The 16982-nt window shown below is 40.7% G+C and overlaps 2 protein-coding genes across 4 annotated transcripts in view; one reads left to right on the forward strand and one right to left on the reverse strand.

Annotated features, from left to right (window-relative positions):
- Positions 1 to 2628, forward strand: part of CYYR1 (cysteine and tyrosine rich 1) — a 98751-nt gene extending 96123 nt beyond the window's left edge. The window contains 1 exon segment of the mRNA XM_045517851.2: positions 198 to 2628. Within this exon segment, the coding sequence (XP_045373807.2) occupies positions 198 to 322 (125 nt within the window). The 3' untranslated portion in view covers positions 323 to 2628.
- The window catches only part of LOC105070277 (uncharacterized), a 246329-nt gene that overhangs the window by 37951 nt on the left and 191396 nt on the right, over positions 1 to 16982 (reverse strand). The gene's annotated exons all lie outside the window — the stretch shown is intronic.

Here is a 16982-nt window from a genome sequence, read left to right on the forward strand (position 1 = left end):
TTCTAAATACTTTGGCCAATATCACCATTTATTATAGCACTTGGCCTTTCATACATAGGTATCCTCAGCCTGATAAAACTATGATTATTGGAGGCAAAAATGCTGTCCTCCCCCAAATTACCCAGCCCAATGGCTTACATGTAGTAGACGCCCAATTACTGCTGAATGCCTGATGCCTTTTTCCTTTTCTTTTCCAGTAGCACCGCCCCCCTACAGTTACGACCATGAGATGGAATACTCTGCAGACCTGCCTCCTCCATACTCCCCCAGCCCAGCACAGCGTTCTCCACCCCCTCCTTATCCTGGAAACTCAAGGAAGTAATCCTTCTCCCAGAACAGAGTATGTGCCAATCAGAGCTCTTGCCCGGAATAAAATGCCTCTACTCAGAAGCAGACAGGAAAGAACTGCCCTAAAGAATACTCTTTGGGGTCAGAAAATATGTCGAGTGGATTGCCCAGGCTAACAGATACAGGTTTCTGCCCCACTCAGCGCTGATCTCATCGGGAGTATTATGCTTGGTTCAGTGGGACCACATCTGAAAAGATCTACTTGATCAACATAAGCTCACTCAGAAGAGAGTAATGGATACACAAGACATTTGAAATTCATGTTTCTTAAAGAACCGGTGAAGAAAATGGCAATAGTGCTCCTAAAAAGAGAGAGAGAGAAGATTTCTGTAAGAGCAGAGCCTGGACTATTTAAGGAAACAACTCCATTTTGTGCAGCTTTAAAAGCCAGAACTAGAAGTATTCAGTCTTTTTTTTTTTTTTTTGTCTTCAACAAATGCAGATCAAGTGCCTGAGAGCCTACTGTGTGCCTTATACTGCTGGAAGCACTGGCTCGAACTCACAGGAAGGGAACTTTGGTTTCAGCATCAGAACGGACAGTTGGAGCTTTCTTCTTGACGAGAGTGTGTTGTGAAGCTCCCCGTCACCAAGACTTCAAACCTGATTTCAAATCAATCTGGTAGAAACACACTCTAGAAGGGATGGTGAAATCAAATGGTAGATGGGTTCACTGGGCCCCAAAAATTCTGCTCCTGTTTTAGGTAGATGTGGGGTGAATTTCTATGTCACCAAGAATGAAAGCAACAGGAATGGTTGAATCTTCTCTATTTAAATTGAGACTTAAAATCAAGGGGACGTCACAGTTGCTTGAAGCCAAGAACTCTTCAGTGCTAATCACTTAAAACTCATCCAACTTTATTTAGTCTGTTATGATACAGGTTATTCCAACTGTGAAAAAAAAGATTTGTAGCAAGTTCCACAAGCAACAAGTGCTTTATTCCAGATAAAAATACGAGAACCCAGATATTCCCTTGGGAATTTACATCAAGGGGTAAAAATCTCAGAACTTGACCAGGAAGATATACGAAGAGGGGAAAAAATGAAGTTTGGATTCTGCTCTGCGAAACTCCATTCATACATAGTTTAGACAAATTTCCATTTCTCTTATAATATTTTAATAATCTATTCTCTTGAAAAAGTTATATGGTTAGTGGAAAAGTAAGATATTGACATCAAACGGTTGCCTTTTGCCAAAATCCAAATTTTATAAAGTGCCTACCTCTAGGTGTAGAAGTTTTTAATAAATAATTCTAATATGCCATACTTTGCTGCAAGTGACCTTAACATTTCTATTTTTATGTGGGGTCCTTTCATGTATTTTAAAGTGTACATTGAGAAAATATTGGGGATAGATGGTCAAATGTGCGTGTCATTTTGCAATTAGACTTAAAATGTTTAATCTAACATCATCATCATCATTCAGTGAAATCTCAAAATAATGCTAAGAATTTTGCTGAAAAAAACGATTAAAAGAAATGTCTTAAGGAAAAAAAATTATAGCTCTGTCCCTGTAGTTAGGAAACTCAGTAGTTAATGTAAGTAGCATCTTTTACTTTCAGATACGTTGACTGAAATGCGGTCTAACTGCCAGTGAGATCTGAAAGCTCGATTTGTTTAGAATGACTTGTTTGATTGTTAGGCACTGATGATTTTCTTGCTTATAAAGACAGAGAGCATTCGGGCATTCCAGTTTATCCTAGTAACTGAGATTTTAGCACAGTTTTAGCAGCACATATGCTTTAATTTATCTCTCTTCTGCAAGTGTGATCAGACCCAATTACACCGCAGCTACACAACTCAAAGTGCCAGGGCTTCTGTGACATTCAGAAGGATGCTTCCCAGTGTGCCATATATTCCTTAAGAAAAATGGAGAGGCAAAGTCCAGCAGAAATTGAATTCTCATCATCTTCGCTGTCAAAAAATGTTTATTGCGTACCTCCTGTGTTCTGCAAACATTACCCACACAGGAGCTATTACAATCCACACCATCTCTCTTCTTTGAGTTGTTTTATGGCGTCCCTTAAGGCACATCACAAACCCACAGGCCTACAATAGATGAGTATGTTTACTGTTTGTATTTAGAGTCATGATAACATAAATGTGCACAGTATCGGGTCAGACTTTTGGAGTTCACTGATTATTTTCATAGATGATACATCTTGGGAGAAAACAGTACATGGTGTGAAAGCTTTAAATTACACTTATTTAAAAACTAATGTATTTGCTGTGGCCAAAGTGTTTACAATAAGCAATAAAATGAAATAACCCATTTTAACAAGAGTTATAGTTTACACTGTCTTGCGTCTGTTTTGTTCGCCCCTCCATTTCTGCCGACTTAGCCTCATGCCTCTGTACAGGACACACAGGACTGGAGTCGACTAAACTTTATTTTGAATCCTGTCTCCTCTCTATGATTTGAGGCAGGCTTCTTCATCTCTCGAAAATTCAACTTTCTGCTCTGGAAAATGTAAATAATAGAATCGACTTCATCAGGTTTTGTGAAAATTGGATGACTGCACACAACACTCTATGTGTTGTGCCTGGCACATAGAAAATGTTCTATAAATGTTAGCCAAAAATAAGTTGACAAAAGAATAACATAAGGATGACAGCCTCTAGAACTGTGCCGTCCAACACATTAGCCTCCAGCTACATATGGTTATGGAAATTTAAATGAATTTAAGTTAGAATAAATCACAAATTTAATTCCTCAATCTCCCTGGCCACATTTCAAGTGCTACATCGCCTCATGTGGCCAGTGGCTACCTTACCGGGCAAGGCTGCTCTAGAAAAATCCTCATTGAATAGGCAGCAGTCAGGAGTTGAAGAAAAAGGCCAGGAGAAACTGAAGACTTTGTCGGTTAATTGTAACATCCTTCAGAAATGTGTGTGAAGGGGCCATCGCTATGGAAGCAAGGCTGTGATCTCCATGAGAACCCGTGAGCAGTGAGAGGCCCAGCCACGCTCTCATCAGAACCAGGGATGGGGAAGCTATCGCAAGAGTGGATGGGCTGACAGTGGAGGAGAGACCCTGGACCTGGCCTGGGAGTTGGTCAGTCAGGCCCACAGTCTGTTCTGAGTCTAATCAACTTTGCAGCCACCCTACTCAGCTCTAGAAGCCATTCCAGGGACATCCACAGCCACCCGCATCATCCTAAGATGCAGCACTGAGATGTTCTCCCCCGTTGTTTCAAGCAGCACTCACTGCTCATCCACTTACTCCAACATGTCCTTGTTTAGCCAAACCCATTTTGCCAACTTTTGGCTGTAGGTGAGGTAGCGTCTGGCACACATCAGATGAGACTGAGCCCATCCAATAATGGAACTCTGGGTGCTATTATTTTATTTTTTAACTTAATTTAAACAACCCAACAACAGAACACCAAAGTCACATGAGCAACTTGCTCATCACCACTCATCTCTAAGGACGACTAAATCCTCAACCAGAACTTGTCAGAAATGTGCAGGACTTCTTTTCTGATGACAGGCACAAGCTCTAAGGAATGTGGCTAAACTTGTAAGTTCTGTGCTCTTCCAGTGCAGCCCACTGTGTGGGATGGTTCAGTCTAAACTGAGTCAGGACCTCCAAAAAGGAAAGTGACATAATGAGCTTTAAAAAGGATTGACAGGTGAATCTGTCTCTGTCCCAGCCACTGCCTCTTATGACTGGTTAATGCAAAGGACAAAACTAAGGCTTCAAAGTAAGTTTTCACAACCTCCATTTTGTGCAAAATATGCAAATGATGCCACCCTTGCCAGGATGTGGCAATGATTAAAAACATACACGTAGAACACCTGTCATAAAGATTCTATCTGGACTGGGGACTCAGAAAGACACCAGTGTAAATACATAATCTCTTACCTACCCTCGTGCCCCCATCCTAAGCTTTACCACTTCTGTAAGCAGATGTACTAGTTAGCTGTTGCTGTGTAACAAATTACCTGAAAACTTAGTGGCTTGAAATACAGTGCTTATTATCTTGGTTTCTATAGGCCCAGGATCTAGGCCCAGCTTAGCTGGCCCCTCAGCTCAGAGACTCTCACAGGCTGCAGTCATCTCAATGTGCAACTGAGGAGAGACCTGCCTCCAAGCTCACTCACAAGCATGGCCATTGACAGGAGTCTGTTCCTTACAGGGTTTGGACTGAGGGCTTCCTTTACTCACTGGCTGTTGGCCACTCCCAGTTCCTTACCATATGGTCCTCTCCACAGGGCAACTCAAAATATGTCAGCTTGCTTCCCTAGTGCAAGCCAGCAACAATAGCCACAGAGTGAAAGAGTGTGCTAGCAAAACTTAGCGCTAGCAAGCGGGGGGTCACAGACTCCAAACCCTATCTAGGAAGTGACATCTCATCACTTTAGTCATGTCCCATTCCGTGGAATCAGGTCCCTAGGTCCAATCCTGCACAAAAGAGCTTTCCACCAAGGCACACATACCAGGAAGTAAGAGCATTAGGGGCCATCTTGGTAGCCGGCCCACCACAGCAGGGATATTTGACCTCCGTCCCTTTCAGGTCCAATATTTGGAGTTTAGGCAATCTTCCTTCTAACAGGAGTATACCAACACAACAGCTGAAAGAATCCCAGGGCCACGCTTGGCTGTGATCAAATTGCTTTTAGTGACCTGGCAGGGGCAGGAGGGAGCCAGCCACCCTCAGGGGCCCGTGCCAACTGGCTGAGTGTCACATTCCTAAGGAAGACTGGAAGGAGACTCTGCGTTTGCCTTTCTCATGAACTTCATTTATGAGCTGCACTAAAACCCATCACAGTTGGACAGGCAGTGAAGTAAACCATACCACATTCCTTATGGGCAAGTCTTAACGTAGCCCCGGTTCTAACCTTTGTTTCGACTTTGTTCCAAAATATTTAATCTGCATCAAGGAAAGAATTCCAAGACAAGTTTCCAGATGAGTGTTCCGTGGATCACATTGCTACCTAATCTCACCCTGAATACCTTCACTAAAAACGAGAAACAAACCCCAAGAATGCTGGGAGCTGAAGAAACACATGCTGGGAATGTTTGCCTTCTGTGGATGTGTTCTGGAATAATTGGTTTAAAAACAATTATTCACAATTAGAGTCTTCAGTTCCTATTTCTGCTTGCTCCCCCTCTCATACCCCAGTCGTGAGCAGCGTTTGAGTCTGCGCCACCTGCCATTTCTTAGTGAAGAGGAGGCAGAGGAATCATTTTCTGAATCACGTCTGGTAGGGCATGGTCCAGGGGATAAGAGACCTCATATTGTTTCCATGGCCGGAAAGATGGATCATTTAATTTTTTCTGACTAAAGTCAAAGAGCACCAAGTGATCGATTTTTTCATTTTTGCATCTTATGGTAAGTTAATATCTTCATTATCATATATCTCATGTATTATTTGCTCTGTTGACTGGAAACAACTTGCAAGAAGTTCAGAAGAATGAAATCATCGAAGTTCAATTCCTTCTGTTTTGCCTGTGAAAATGCATTTGGAGACTCACCCCCTGGGTCTCTCACCGCCACCTGAACACACAGGACAAACTCCCTCATCTCCTTGCTTGGGGGTAGTCTTCTCAGTTCTGTGAAACCCCTGCTCATCCTTCCAGATGTAGCTGAAGGGCTTATACTTGGAGGAGAGGTCTGATAATTCCAGTAGCTGGAATTAATCGATTCTCACCTCTGCCCCTTTTTATACCAATCTTTGTACTCAAGGACTGTCTCTTGCACATCTGTAGTCCCCAGGGGGTATGCATACGATATTTGGAACATGGAATAAAAGACTGAATATATTAGTTCAGCAAATAATATCTGACATTAAAGAAAGTTAAAATAATTAAAGAATTAGAGGAAGAGAGTTTACAGTGAGTAGCACATTCTAAGTGGAGGCCATAAGTCAAGATATGGGTCAGGGAACTGGACAAAAGATTACAGTTTCATGTTTGTTTGTTTTTTTTAACTGAAGTATATAGTTGGTTTACAATGTTGTGTTAATTTCTGGTGTACAGCATAACGTTTCAGTGATACATATATATTCCTTTTCATTATAAGTTATTATAAGATATTGAATATAGTACCCTGTGCTGTACAGTAGGACCTTGTTATTTATATGGTTTTGTGAAGAATTTCCTATAATTCCAACTGTACAAGATCTTCTGCCAAAGCTCAGTAGGTGTTCTGCGAGAATGGTTCCACATGTAGATGTATCTTTGATGCATTTGTGGGAGAGGGCGAGCTCCTCATCCTTCTTCTCCGCCATCTTGAAGCCCCTCCTCCTATAGTTCCGTGGTTTTTAATTGATGATACATGTCAATCCAGCTACAGTCGGGCTGTGTTGTTAAGCACAGTGTTAACACATGTTGGCTCAAGTCAATGAACCTGCTCATCTTGTCTGACTCAGTGGAAACAAGACAACGTGCCAGTTTGGGAGAGGCACTTTCATAATTCTTCAGATTAAAATTGAGCTTCTCATTTTTTACATAAAAAGAATACCAACCAAATTTCAGAAAAGACTTGCCTCATAAATCACATTTCCAAAGAATGGCCTCTAATGTACTTTAGACCTCAGAAGCAGTGTGCAAAGGATTCACTAAGGGCATTTTTACTAACATAAGATGCCACACTTTTCACATCACAGTTTCTTCAAGGTATGCTGAAAAAAAAAAACAGTGAATATTCTGAAATGAAACAAACAAACAAAAAACCCCAAAATTACTGGAAACGGATAATAAAATGGCCACCAGCTTTTGTGCTATTACTATTTAATATATATAGAGAACAGTGGGTTTATCCAAGTTCTGAAAAGCAGTAATACCATTGTAAAAAAAAAAAAAAGATTCTCAATGGAATCCTCCCTGAAAATGTTACCTTAAATCATAATAATAACAATACTTTTTTTCTGGGGGGCGGGGGTTGGTGTCAGGCACTGTTGTAAGCACTTTTCATTTAATTACATTTACTTTTCCAGTCCCACAGTGTAGGTATTATTATCTGCATTTTGCAGAAACAATAGATGTATCTTCATAGTCCTAAAAAATATCTTCCAGTGAGAATAAACTTTTAATGATGCAAAGAAATATATCCATATCTATCCTTTGCTTGTAAGAGCTCCATGTGGTAGCCTTGGAGCTGATCACAGAGGCTGCCTTTTCATGGCTTTGAGTTCCAAGAGGATGACAGTACAAGTCTGAACAATCTTGATGACTCATCTCCTTCACTTTGTCCTTCTGTTGCAAGTCATCACTTAGTCTCCATCAGTTCCAGTGTTTATATACACTGTGGCTGAGAGAGAGAGTGACAGGACCCTTTCATTTCTGATACAACACCTGGTCCCAGCAGACACGTCCACCCAATTATCTCCCAGGTCATGGCTTATTCACCTGCATGGAAACCACAATGAATTTTCTGTGGATGCTCTATATTTCTTTTTGACCAAGACAAAGGCATGAGTCAATATTTATGGAAAAGGGATAAAGGAAGGGGGACATCTGAAAAATGACTTGAACTGTTAACTAATTTGAAGGGATGGTCATGAATATTGGTAAGCATGAATAAAAACTGTAAAAATTAGTGTCTACACTGCATACATCTCATAGTCCTATGGAATTGGTTGTTGGTTTTCTGTTACACATTTTTTTTAGAAACTCAAGATCTCTGCAGAATTTTAAAAGAAAAAAATACATACAAGCAAGAAAACATTAGACAGTGATGATATGTTTGGATAGTTAGGGAAGGATTTTTAAATGAGAAAAGGCAATAATAACCCTCCAGATCATGCTGCATAAAAAGCAGAGGTCTACAGTAATCAAGAAATAAAACAATTTTTGCCCAGCACATAGCTATATCTGTATGAATGTCAAAATTGAAATATTTATGAAGTTTGTGTTTCTCCAGGCCATAATAATCTAATTAAAGCTATTTCCCCATCTTGGGCCTCATTTGCTACTGTAGGACTTCCAGACTCCTGCAAAGTACAACCTGTAACTATATATGGGAGTCCCCAGAGGATACTTCGTATGGCCTTTCAGTTACCAGGTTGCATCTTCCAGTTTTTCCCCAGCTTCCCTGTACTGTTGTTACTGGCTAGACATCTGCCAGCTGCTAGACTGCAGGAAGGTCACTTGGCACTGCTGTGCTGCTGAGGACCAAGGTTAAGATCTGTAAGTCGGTTCGCTGGGCGCAGCCATCAGAATTTCTATTGTTCCAGGAGCTGCCATGTTGCAACGTCACTACCCACTACTGCAGTGGCAGAGCTATCCTGGGGAAAGACCCTGGTGCTGTGTCTGCCTCTGGATGTGGTTGAAAGCTATCAGCCCCAGGTGCCATCAGAATTAGGACAGACACACATCCTGGGGCTGGGGCCACGGAAAAGGTAGAGTCTCCCGTGTGCCAGAGCTTCCTGTGTTCTCTCCATCCCAAGAAAATTTTGCACTCTGAGCTGAGAGGGAAAATATCTTCTTTTACTGAAGACATGAGGCTCAAAGCAGCCATACTTCATGTTCCCAACATCTCAGGGGCTATTTTGTGAAAATAGTTTTTTTCTGTTTTGATCTCACGTCTTCTCCCCGCCCTCAAACTTAGACCTAGATCTATAAGGAAAGGACAGATTTTAGGACAAATTCTAGTGATAGACATTGTGCTTTTATTATAACAAGAAATCCCACTCTCCTCTGAAGACTGAGACATTTATGGGAACATAACTCTGGCTCTTTCCTCCTTTAAGATGAACTTTACCCAGGAGACTGCATGATCTCTCATGGGAATGAAGTCTTGGTGGACATGCTCTACCACTCAGCCTTTCAGACGTGTCAGAGCGAACAGTTTAAGCTCAACATGGGCACCTGCCTTCTGCATTACCTACAAAATACCGTGATTTCCATGACTAGCCCATTTCTCCTTGTAAAGAATAAGCAGCCAGAAAGCAGTTACTTACTAAGGACTCTTTGCATTAAATCTTTCTGTACTGCCTACCCTCCCCCCTACCCCTCTGCATACAGTCTCTACCCTTCTCCCCTCTATCAATGCCCCAGGAGTCTACACTGTGTGGACTGCATCAGTGAGCAGTAGGCAAGTGATTGCCTACTGGGCTTCTGGCTGAGTCTGGCCAATAGGGAGCCCACCAGGATACCAGAAGGAAAACAGAGAATAAGGAGGAGGCATTTACTTGGGGTACTTCTTTGGGCTGTGTCTCTTAAACATGTCTCAATTCCCATGGGATGCCTTGCCCAAACAGCTGTTTCTGTTAGCTCCCCCTTCTGACCCATTCAGGTCTAGGGCTGATAAAGTTCCCCAGGGATACCAGCTCAGGGGTACTGCACTGTCCCTTTTAGTTTCCCTATACTTATCTATGCATTTCACTAAACCCTCTTCAAATTATCCAGCTTGAGTGGGCCATTAGTTTCATGTTCTGATTGAAAAACTCATTCTTAAACCAAAAATACCTGCATATGAGTCATTAAATGTGTTAAAATAGACCAGAATCTCTTCTCAACTGCTCTGGGTTTCATTACATATTTATTTGGGAAAGCAAGCAGGAGACCTGGGTCCTGGTCTCAGCTTTACCACTAACCAGCTTCAGGGCAGTGAAGAATTCTCCAGGGTCATTATTTTCTTCAAAACAAAGTGAAGGTGTTAGACTAAATGATTTCTAAGATCATTTCTAGCTTTGTGATCCCATGAGGGACTAATAATGTGGCAGCTTTCAAGAATGAATAAGCCAACAAAAAGAACTGCATAGACTCAGAGATACAAGTCACTACAGGAATATTTTTATGTAACATCCGTATTTCTTAGGTGAGGAAACAAACACAGAAAAGAAAAGAAACTTGTCCAAAGTCACTGGTAATGAGCCAACTTGTTGGTGGCAACCAATAGGACCCGAAAGTCCTTTTTTTAATTCATTATAGTATGCCACTTCTCTACATGGTTGCTGGTCCAGGTTCTTATTACTAGCCTCTTTCCAACCTCAGGGCCTTTGCGCATGCTCACCCCAGTTTGTTTGTTTGTTTCATTGTTCAGATCTCAGTTTAAATACCAAAGTATAAGATAAGGCTTCCTTAACAGCCTGATCTGAGTAAGTCTCCAATTATTCCATACCATTAATCTGCATTACTATTTCCTGTATGCTGTCTTCACAGCACTCACTCCAAAATGTATTTAACACTGTTTACTTGTTTCAGTTCTGTCCCCTTTCTCTGCTAGACTGTAAGCTCCCTGAGACCGCGGGCATGTCTGTTTAATGCATAACTCTGTACCTGGCACCCAGTAAAATGCCTGGAGGCATTCAATAAAAAGTATACATTGAATTTATAATTGAATGTCATTTACAAAACTGCAAACTAGGGTACAGAATGTAGTTGCCCAGGTGTTCTCAGAAGAGTAAAGTTAGGTGTAAGTCCAAAGTTCTTAAATTTGAAGGGATCATCTCAAGAAATGACCTCCCTCCCTCAAGTCTCCTTTTCTACACCACCTCCCCAGTGGCCATGAATCATGGTAGGAGAGGAAGCAGCAGACTTGAGGCTCACACCAGTTAACACAGGTGAAGCAGACATGATCTTCACCTAGACATAAGGGCTTACAGGACCAGTAGGAGACAAAACACAGCCATGTACGTGCTTTATCTAAAGTCAGGCTCATAGCTGAAGGCATCACCACCACCCTTGGGGCCCAAGGGGTCTCTGGAACAACATGATAGATAGCATTTCCCTTGACACAGTGCCTAAGGAGATGCTGCTGGCATTTAGAGTATGCAAAAGACAATCACGTAAAACAAAGAACTGTCCTGCTCCAAAGGCCACAAGGGCCAACATTTCTCCCCAGATTTTATTTCCTCGGGCACCTCAGGGTCAATCCAAAAGATAAAAAGATACTAACTACTATATATAAAATAGATAAACAACGAGGTGTGTGTATAGCACAGGGAACTATATTCAATACCTTGTATGGCTTATAATGAAAAAGAATATAAAAAGGAATATATACATATATATATATATATGTATAAATGAGTCGCTATGCTGTGCACCAGAAATTAACACAACTTTGTAAATTGGCTTTTGAATAAAAAAAGAAAATCTTAAAAAAATCCACAATTACATGAAGTATCATTAATTTTGAAATGTTTTGGATAGTTATGGCCTCAGCCACATGCCATTAGCAGTGAATTGCTCAGCTGACTGTGCTGGTCTGAGGAACAAGGAAGTATTAATAAATGTTCCACCTCCATTCTCTTTTTCAAACTTCAGAGATGGGTGGTTAAATAGCAGGAACATCTCAAGTAGTATCTTGGTCTCTCTTGCAGTTTTGCTCTGACAGCTATGTTTCACCCAAGTAGGGGACACGTGTTGCTGCCTCCCAGCGATGGATGCAAATATCTATTGTTCAAGTCAGGAGATATTTTTGCCTGACAGCAAACTGCATTGTATTCAGAGCTAAGCTGCGTTTTATTATTGGTGAAGAGGTAAGTGGTAACTTGAGGAAGTGCAAGTTGTTGGAATGTAAACAAATTGATATCATAGGTGTTCTTTTTATGAACTCCATTTGTTAGGGAAAAATCCAATCAGGCAGCTCCATTTTCATGTCATCAGGCTTGACGTATGTCTTTGGAAACAGTGACAGTGGCTTTTTACGCGTCCTGGGCATGGATTTAAACAAGTCAGGTCCTGTAACTGTGAGACATGACTGAAATTAAAATATTAGAGGCAACTTCTCTACTTATATAAGGAGAACAAAACAGAAAATTACTAAAATGGGTCAACTGATCTAGTGACATCTCTAGGACTAGATTTAAAAATAAAATAAAATTGGTAGATTTCAAAGGAAACAGATGATAACCTCTTCCTTGCAAGCTGCCAAAAAGTAAGCCTGGTAATCTGTTTTAGAATTATTCATTCATGCATTTGGGTATGTTTTCAATCAACAGATATATTTTTTTTTATTGCAAACCTATTTTGTGCCAGACACTAAATGCTGGGTCGATAGCAATGAAGAAAACGGACAAGGTCCCCTGACTCCTAGGGATTACAGCATTCTCTGTTTACTGTACACGAAAAATACCAGTCACTACAAAATCCATTTATTAAATTCAAATGTAGGAAGTGCTGTGAAGACACATCAGTCCAAGATGCAACCTTAGAAGTCATTAATCTTGAACCCCATTATCTCAAACATGGGAATGCTGAAGCAGAAGGGGAAGTGACTTGGCTGAGTATAGACAGAGGAGGCCCCAGGCCGGTGGCTCGCACCAGGTAACACAGAGGGTGTAGACCGGATTTCCTCTACCCATAAGGCTGACAGGGCCACTGAAAGGGAAATACAGCTGTGTACGTGCTTCAGCTATAGTCAGGCTTAAAGCCCATGTCATCTAAAGATTCTTCCTTAAGGACATTTGTCTCCTAAACCTGAGAGTTTTCCTTTTTTATTATTTTAATGTGACCAACATGGTCTGTTTTCATTTAGTTTTGTTTATTAAACCTACTGGTTATAGATCTGTGATTTGTTTGCTTGTCGGTTAGTTGGTTGGTTGGTTAGCTTTAGCAAGGCTTAATTACTTTACAGTTGTAAAAAGCCCTTTGTAGAAGCCAATCTGAAAAAGTTACCTACTGAATGATTCCAACTATGGGATACTCTGAAAATGGCAAAACTATGGAGACAGTAAAAGGATCAGAGGTTGGCAGGGGTTGTGGGGGAGGGAGGATGAGCCGGCAGAGCACAGAGGATTTTTAGGGCAATGAAACACTCTGTGATACCATAGTGATGGACACATGTCATTACACATTCATCAAAGCCCATAAATGTGCAACATCGAGAGTGACCCCTAATGGAAACTATGGAGTCTGGGTGATAACGATGTGCCCGTATTAGCAGCAACTGCACTGCTTTGGTGTGGGAGCCTGACAGTGGGAAGTCTGTGCGCGTGCAGGGGCAGGGAGTATGTGGGAAATCTCAGTACCATCCCTTAGATTTTGCCGTGAACCTAAAACTATTCTAAAAAATAGTCTATTTTTTTAAGTCCTTTATAAAGACACAAATCATCAGTTCAGTAAACAAGGAGGAGACAAGGAGTGCTCTCTACGTCTACCTTTACTAATATGCCTTCATTCGTTCAACAGACCTTGACGGCACACCTACTATGTGCCAGTCATGATTCTAGGTACTGAGGATTTACCAGGGGACAAAAACTGCATGGAGCTTCACTCTCAGGGGGAGAAAGGATAGAAAATAGAAATAAATAAATAGTGTGTCAACTGTGGAAAAGCTCTAAAGACAATAAGCAAGGTCAAAGGACAGAGAAAGACAGAGTTGGGGAGCAACAGGCTGTTTTTGGTTTTTGTTGTTATTATTGTTGTTTTTTGATGGGAAGATCAGGGGACTCTTGATTCAATGCCATTTAAGTAGAAATTGTAAAGAAGTGAGGGACTGAGGCTTGCAAATATTCAGGGCAAGAGTGTAGCAGGAAGAGAAACGAGACAAAGCTAAGAATCTGGGATGGGAGAGCACTCAACCTGTTTGAGGAAGAGCCAGGAGGCCACAGTGCCTGGAGCCAGAGAGAGCAAGAGGGAGATAAGGTCACATGAATATCAAAACAGATCCAGTAAAACCTCAGCCATGGGAAAGAGTCTGGATTTCATTCTGCACGAAATGGAAATCACTGGAAGACTCTGAGGCATTAATGTTACTATAATGCAAGTGTTTAATTCAAATGTCAAAATAGTGTAATATATGTTTGCTGTACTATTTAACACTTGTATATTGCTCTTCAGATTCCAGTGCTCTCATCTGAGTAACTGCATTTGTATCCTCCTATGGGTATTTAGTTGGGGGGGGGGGGTTGGTGAGGGAGAGACATATGGATTAAGGCAAATATGCAAATACACAGCCTGAGACTATTCCAAATTAAGCCATGGTCATCTGTACCGTTGTAGAATGTATTAATTTATCAGCCCAGCCCTTTACCTAGCACACCCCTAATGGGTATCAGTAGACTGCAGAAGGTAAAGTAAATTTTGGAACTTGGGTCACTGTGGTGGATCTTGAGGGGGCAGAGAGCACAGCTGGGTTGTTGGGGGGGGAGTTGGGAGTGGCTTACAGAGAGGTGGTTCTGGAATAAAATTAGGAGCGGTTCCATGACCTTTTTTTTTTTTTTTTTTTTAAACTCCAGAATGTCCCCTAGTGCCTGGAGAATACTGGTCAGGTTCTACCCAGCCCTTCTTAGCCTGCCCACCAGAGGCACATCCAGAGATAAAAATATCCTAGCACAAGAGTACGTGTCACAAGCCCTTTCCATTTAAAAAGCCCTTAGGTCTTCACTCCAAAATGTACTGCCACCAGATTAATAGTTTCCTGGACTGGAGAATCCAGTTACTCATGTGGTCCTGTCTTTCTGAATGTTTATTATCTCTATGACACTACACAAAACCACACAGCCAATGCCATCCTTTTTATGGCCAGTAGGTATGGACAAGAAGGGTTGGGTCAGATGACTAGGAGTATGAGGACTTATAAGTCAGTGGTTCTTATGAATGTCCTTATAGACTGTTATACCGGGGGTTTTTTGCCAGAACTGACATGGAACATCTAACTGACATGTACTTCCTAAAGGTATTGTAATTTACAGAGTATATTAATATCCTTTGTGCATGCTTTGGGTAGAGATGAAGTAAAAATGGGAAATATTATTTTACTATACTTCCCTCTAAAATGAATTTAAGATGTGTGTACATTTCCAGAAGTAGAAATTTTTAATTTATTGCTATGAATTTTTAGTAGTCTTTACATTTCCAATGAGTAATTTGGCGTGTGTGTCTGAAGTACATTTAAGTGTTCATAATAGCAGATGGATATGGAAGTGATGTCAAAACCAAGAGAATCCATCATATATTTGTGAATATAAATCACTTTGCATCCCCAAATTAATCCATTACAAAATAATATTTACAAACCAATCAAATATCTCTTATGTCAATTACCAGATTTTAATCCCTGAACTACATTAAGGTGACAGTGTTTTTTATTATAAGATTAGCGCTTTCCTTGAGTCAATAATTCATGACATTTTCCAGCTTCCTCTCAAAGCTCTCTTCATAAGATGAATCAAAGGAATGAAGACAAATGTGGACATTTTAAAGAAAACTGCTATCTCTGCATTCGAACTTCTTTTTTCTAAAATAATAATGCTGCCTCCTAACTCAGAGCCAACACGTGATGAACTATGGATTGAATAACTATATTCTAGTGAAGCAATGCCATTTGATTTATGACTTTTTAAATTTCCTGTTTTATACTTCTGAGCACCATGAAGGAATGCACGAGCTCTTCAATATATAGAGAATAAAAATTATTTGAACTGAATATTGAAATTACCAGATCACTTAGTTTCCTAAGATGTAGCTGATCAAAACTAGAATATTCTACTTTCCTTGAAAAGATGGAAGAGGTGAGAAGGGAGTTTAAAAAGCTCTAAAATGCTCTGTGTGTATATATATAATTTTATGCATATATATATATATATATGGAGAAAAAGAGAGAGACATCTTATGGTTCTGTTTTCTGGAGAACACTGACCAACATACTAATACTACCGCACAGTGAAAGGAGAAGTTCCATATGGTGCTAGGATACTGTAAGTGTTCAATAAATTTTGCTTTCTTACCTCATTACCCATCCCTCTCCCATAAAAAATGTTATAGGGAGTCTATTTCCTATAAGGCAAGTTCTGAAAGCCAACTGGCTTTATCCTCTAGGCTAGAATCAGGGATGGAGGCAGAGGGAGAGAAAGTCAAAAGGGAGGGGCTCTCCCACGAGGGCTGGAATTGTCTGGGACAAAACAATTGAAGTCCAGTGTGTCATTAGCTGCCACTTGGCCCAGATCCCAGATCCAGCCCTAGGCTGGGTGTCACTCCACCAGAGGAGAATGCTCTATGCCCGGCGGGAGTCATTTTAAATGAGAGCTGTGGGCCTGGTTTTTGGAAATCATTTCACATCAAACCCAGAACCAAACTGTGTTTCATTTGGGCTCTGGCACCTAAAAAGCATGTGGAGAAAAAAGAATTCAAAAATAACTCCATCAGAGGAAGCACTACAAAATGAGGCTAAGGTTTTTCTCTGTCCCTGGATGTGATTAAAAAAATTATGCAATACCTGAACTGCCATCACCACTCTTTATCAGAATTTCTAAGGGAGAAACTTAAACCAAGGTCAAGTAAGTTGTAAAGTTGACACTGTTCTCAAAAGATAAACTAATAGAGTCTTATTTCTCAATAACCAGACAATACAATTTGCTCTCATCTCTCTCTGGAATCCCTGACAACCTCCTACTATAAGTTAAACTGATTTCACCTGGGAATATGTTGCATTGCATGATCATTGCTTAAGTGGACACAATCACAAACTTCCACAGTCAAGCTAAACCAATTCAAGACTCTAAAATTTTGGTGGTCTTCAAAACGCATTGGAAAGCTATTTCCAAAGATATGTGTCTAGTAAAGATGTGGGGTACAGGTGCACTCATACCCAATCAGAGTGGTAATTGGACAGATCTTCCTGGACAGCAGTTAGGCAATATACACCAAAATGCCAAATGTGCATATCTTTTTTTTAAATTTACTTTATTTTTTTACTGGAGATATTAGACATTGAACCCAGGACCTTGGGCATGCTAAACAT

Source organism: Camelus bactrianus, chromosome 1, assembly GCF_048773025.1.
Source record: "Camelus bactrianus isolate YW-2024 breed Bactrian camel chromosome 1, ASM4877302v1, whole genome shotgun sequence".
Lineage (NCBI taxonomy): Eukaryota > Metazoa > Chordata > Mammalia > Artiodactyla > Camelidae > Camelus > Camelus bactrianus.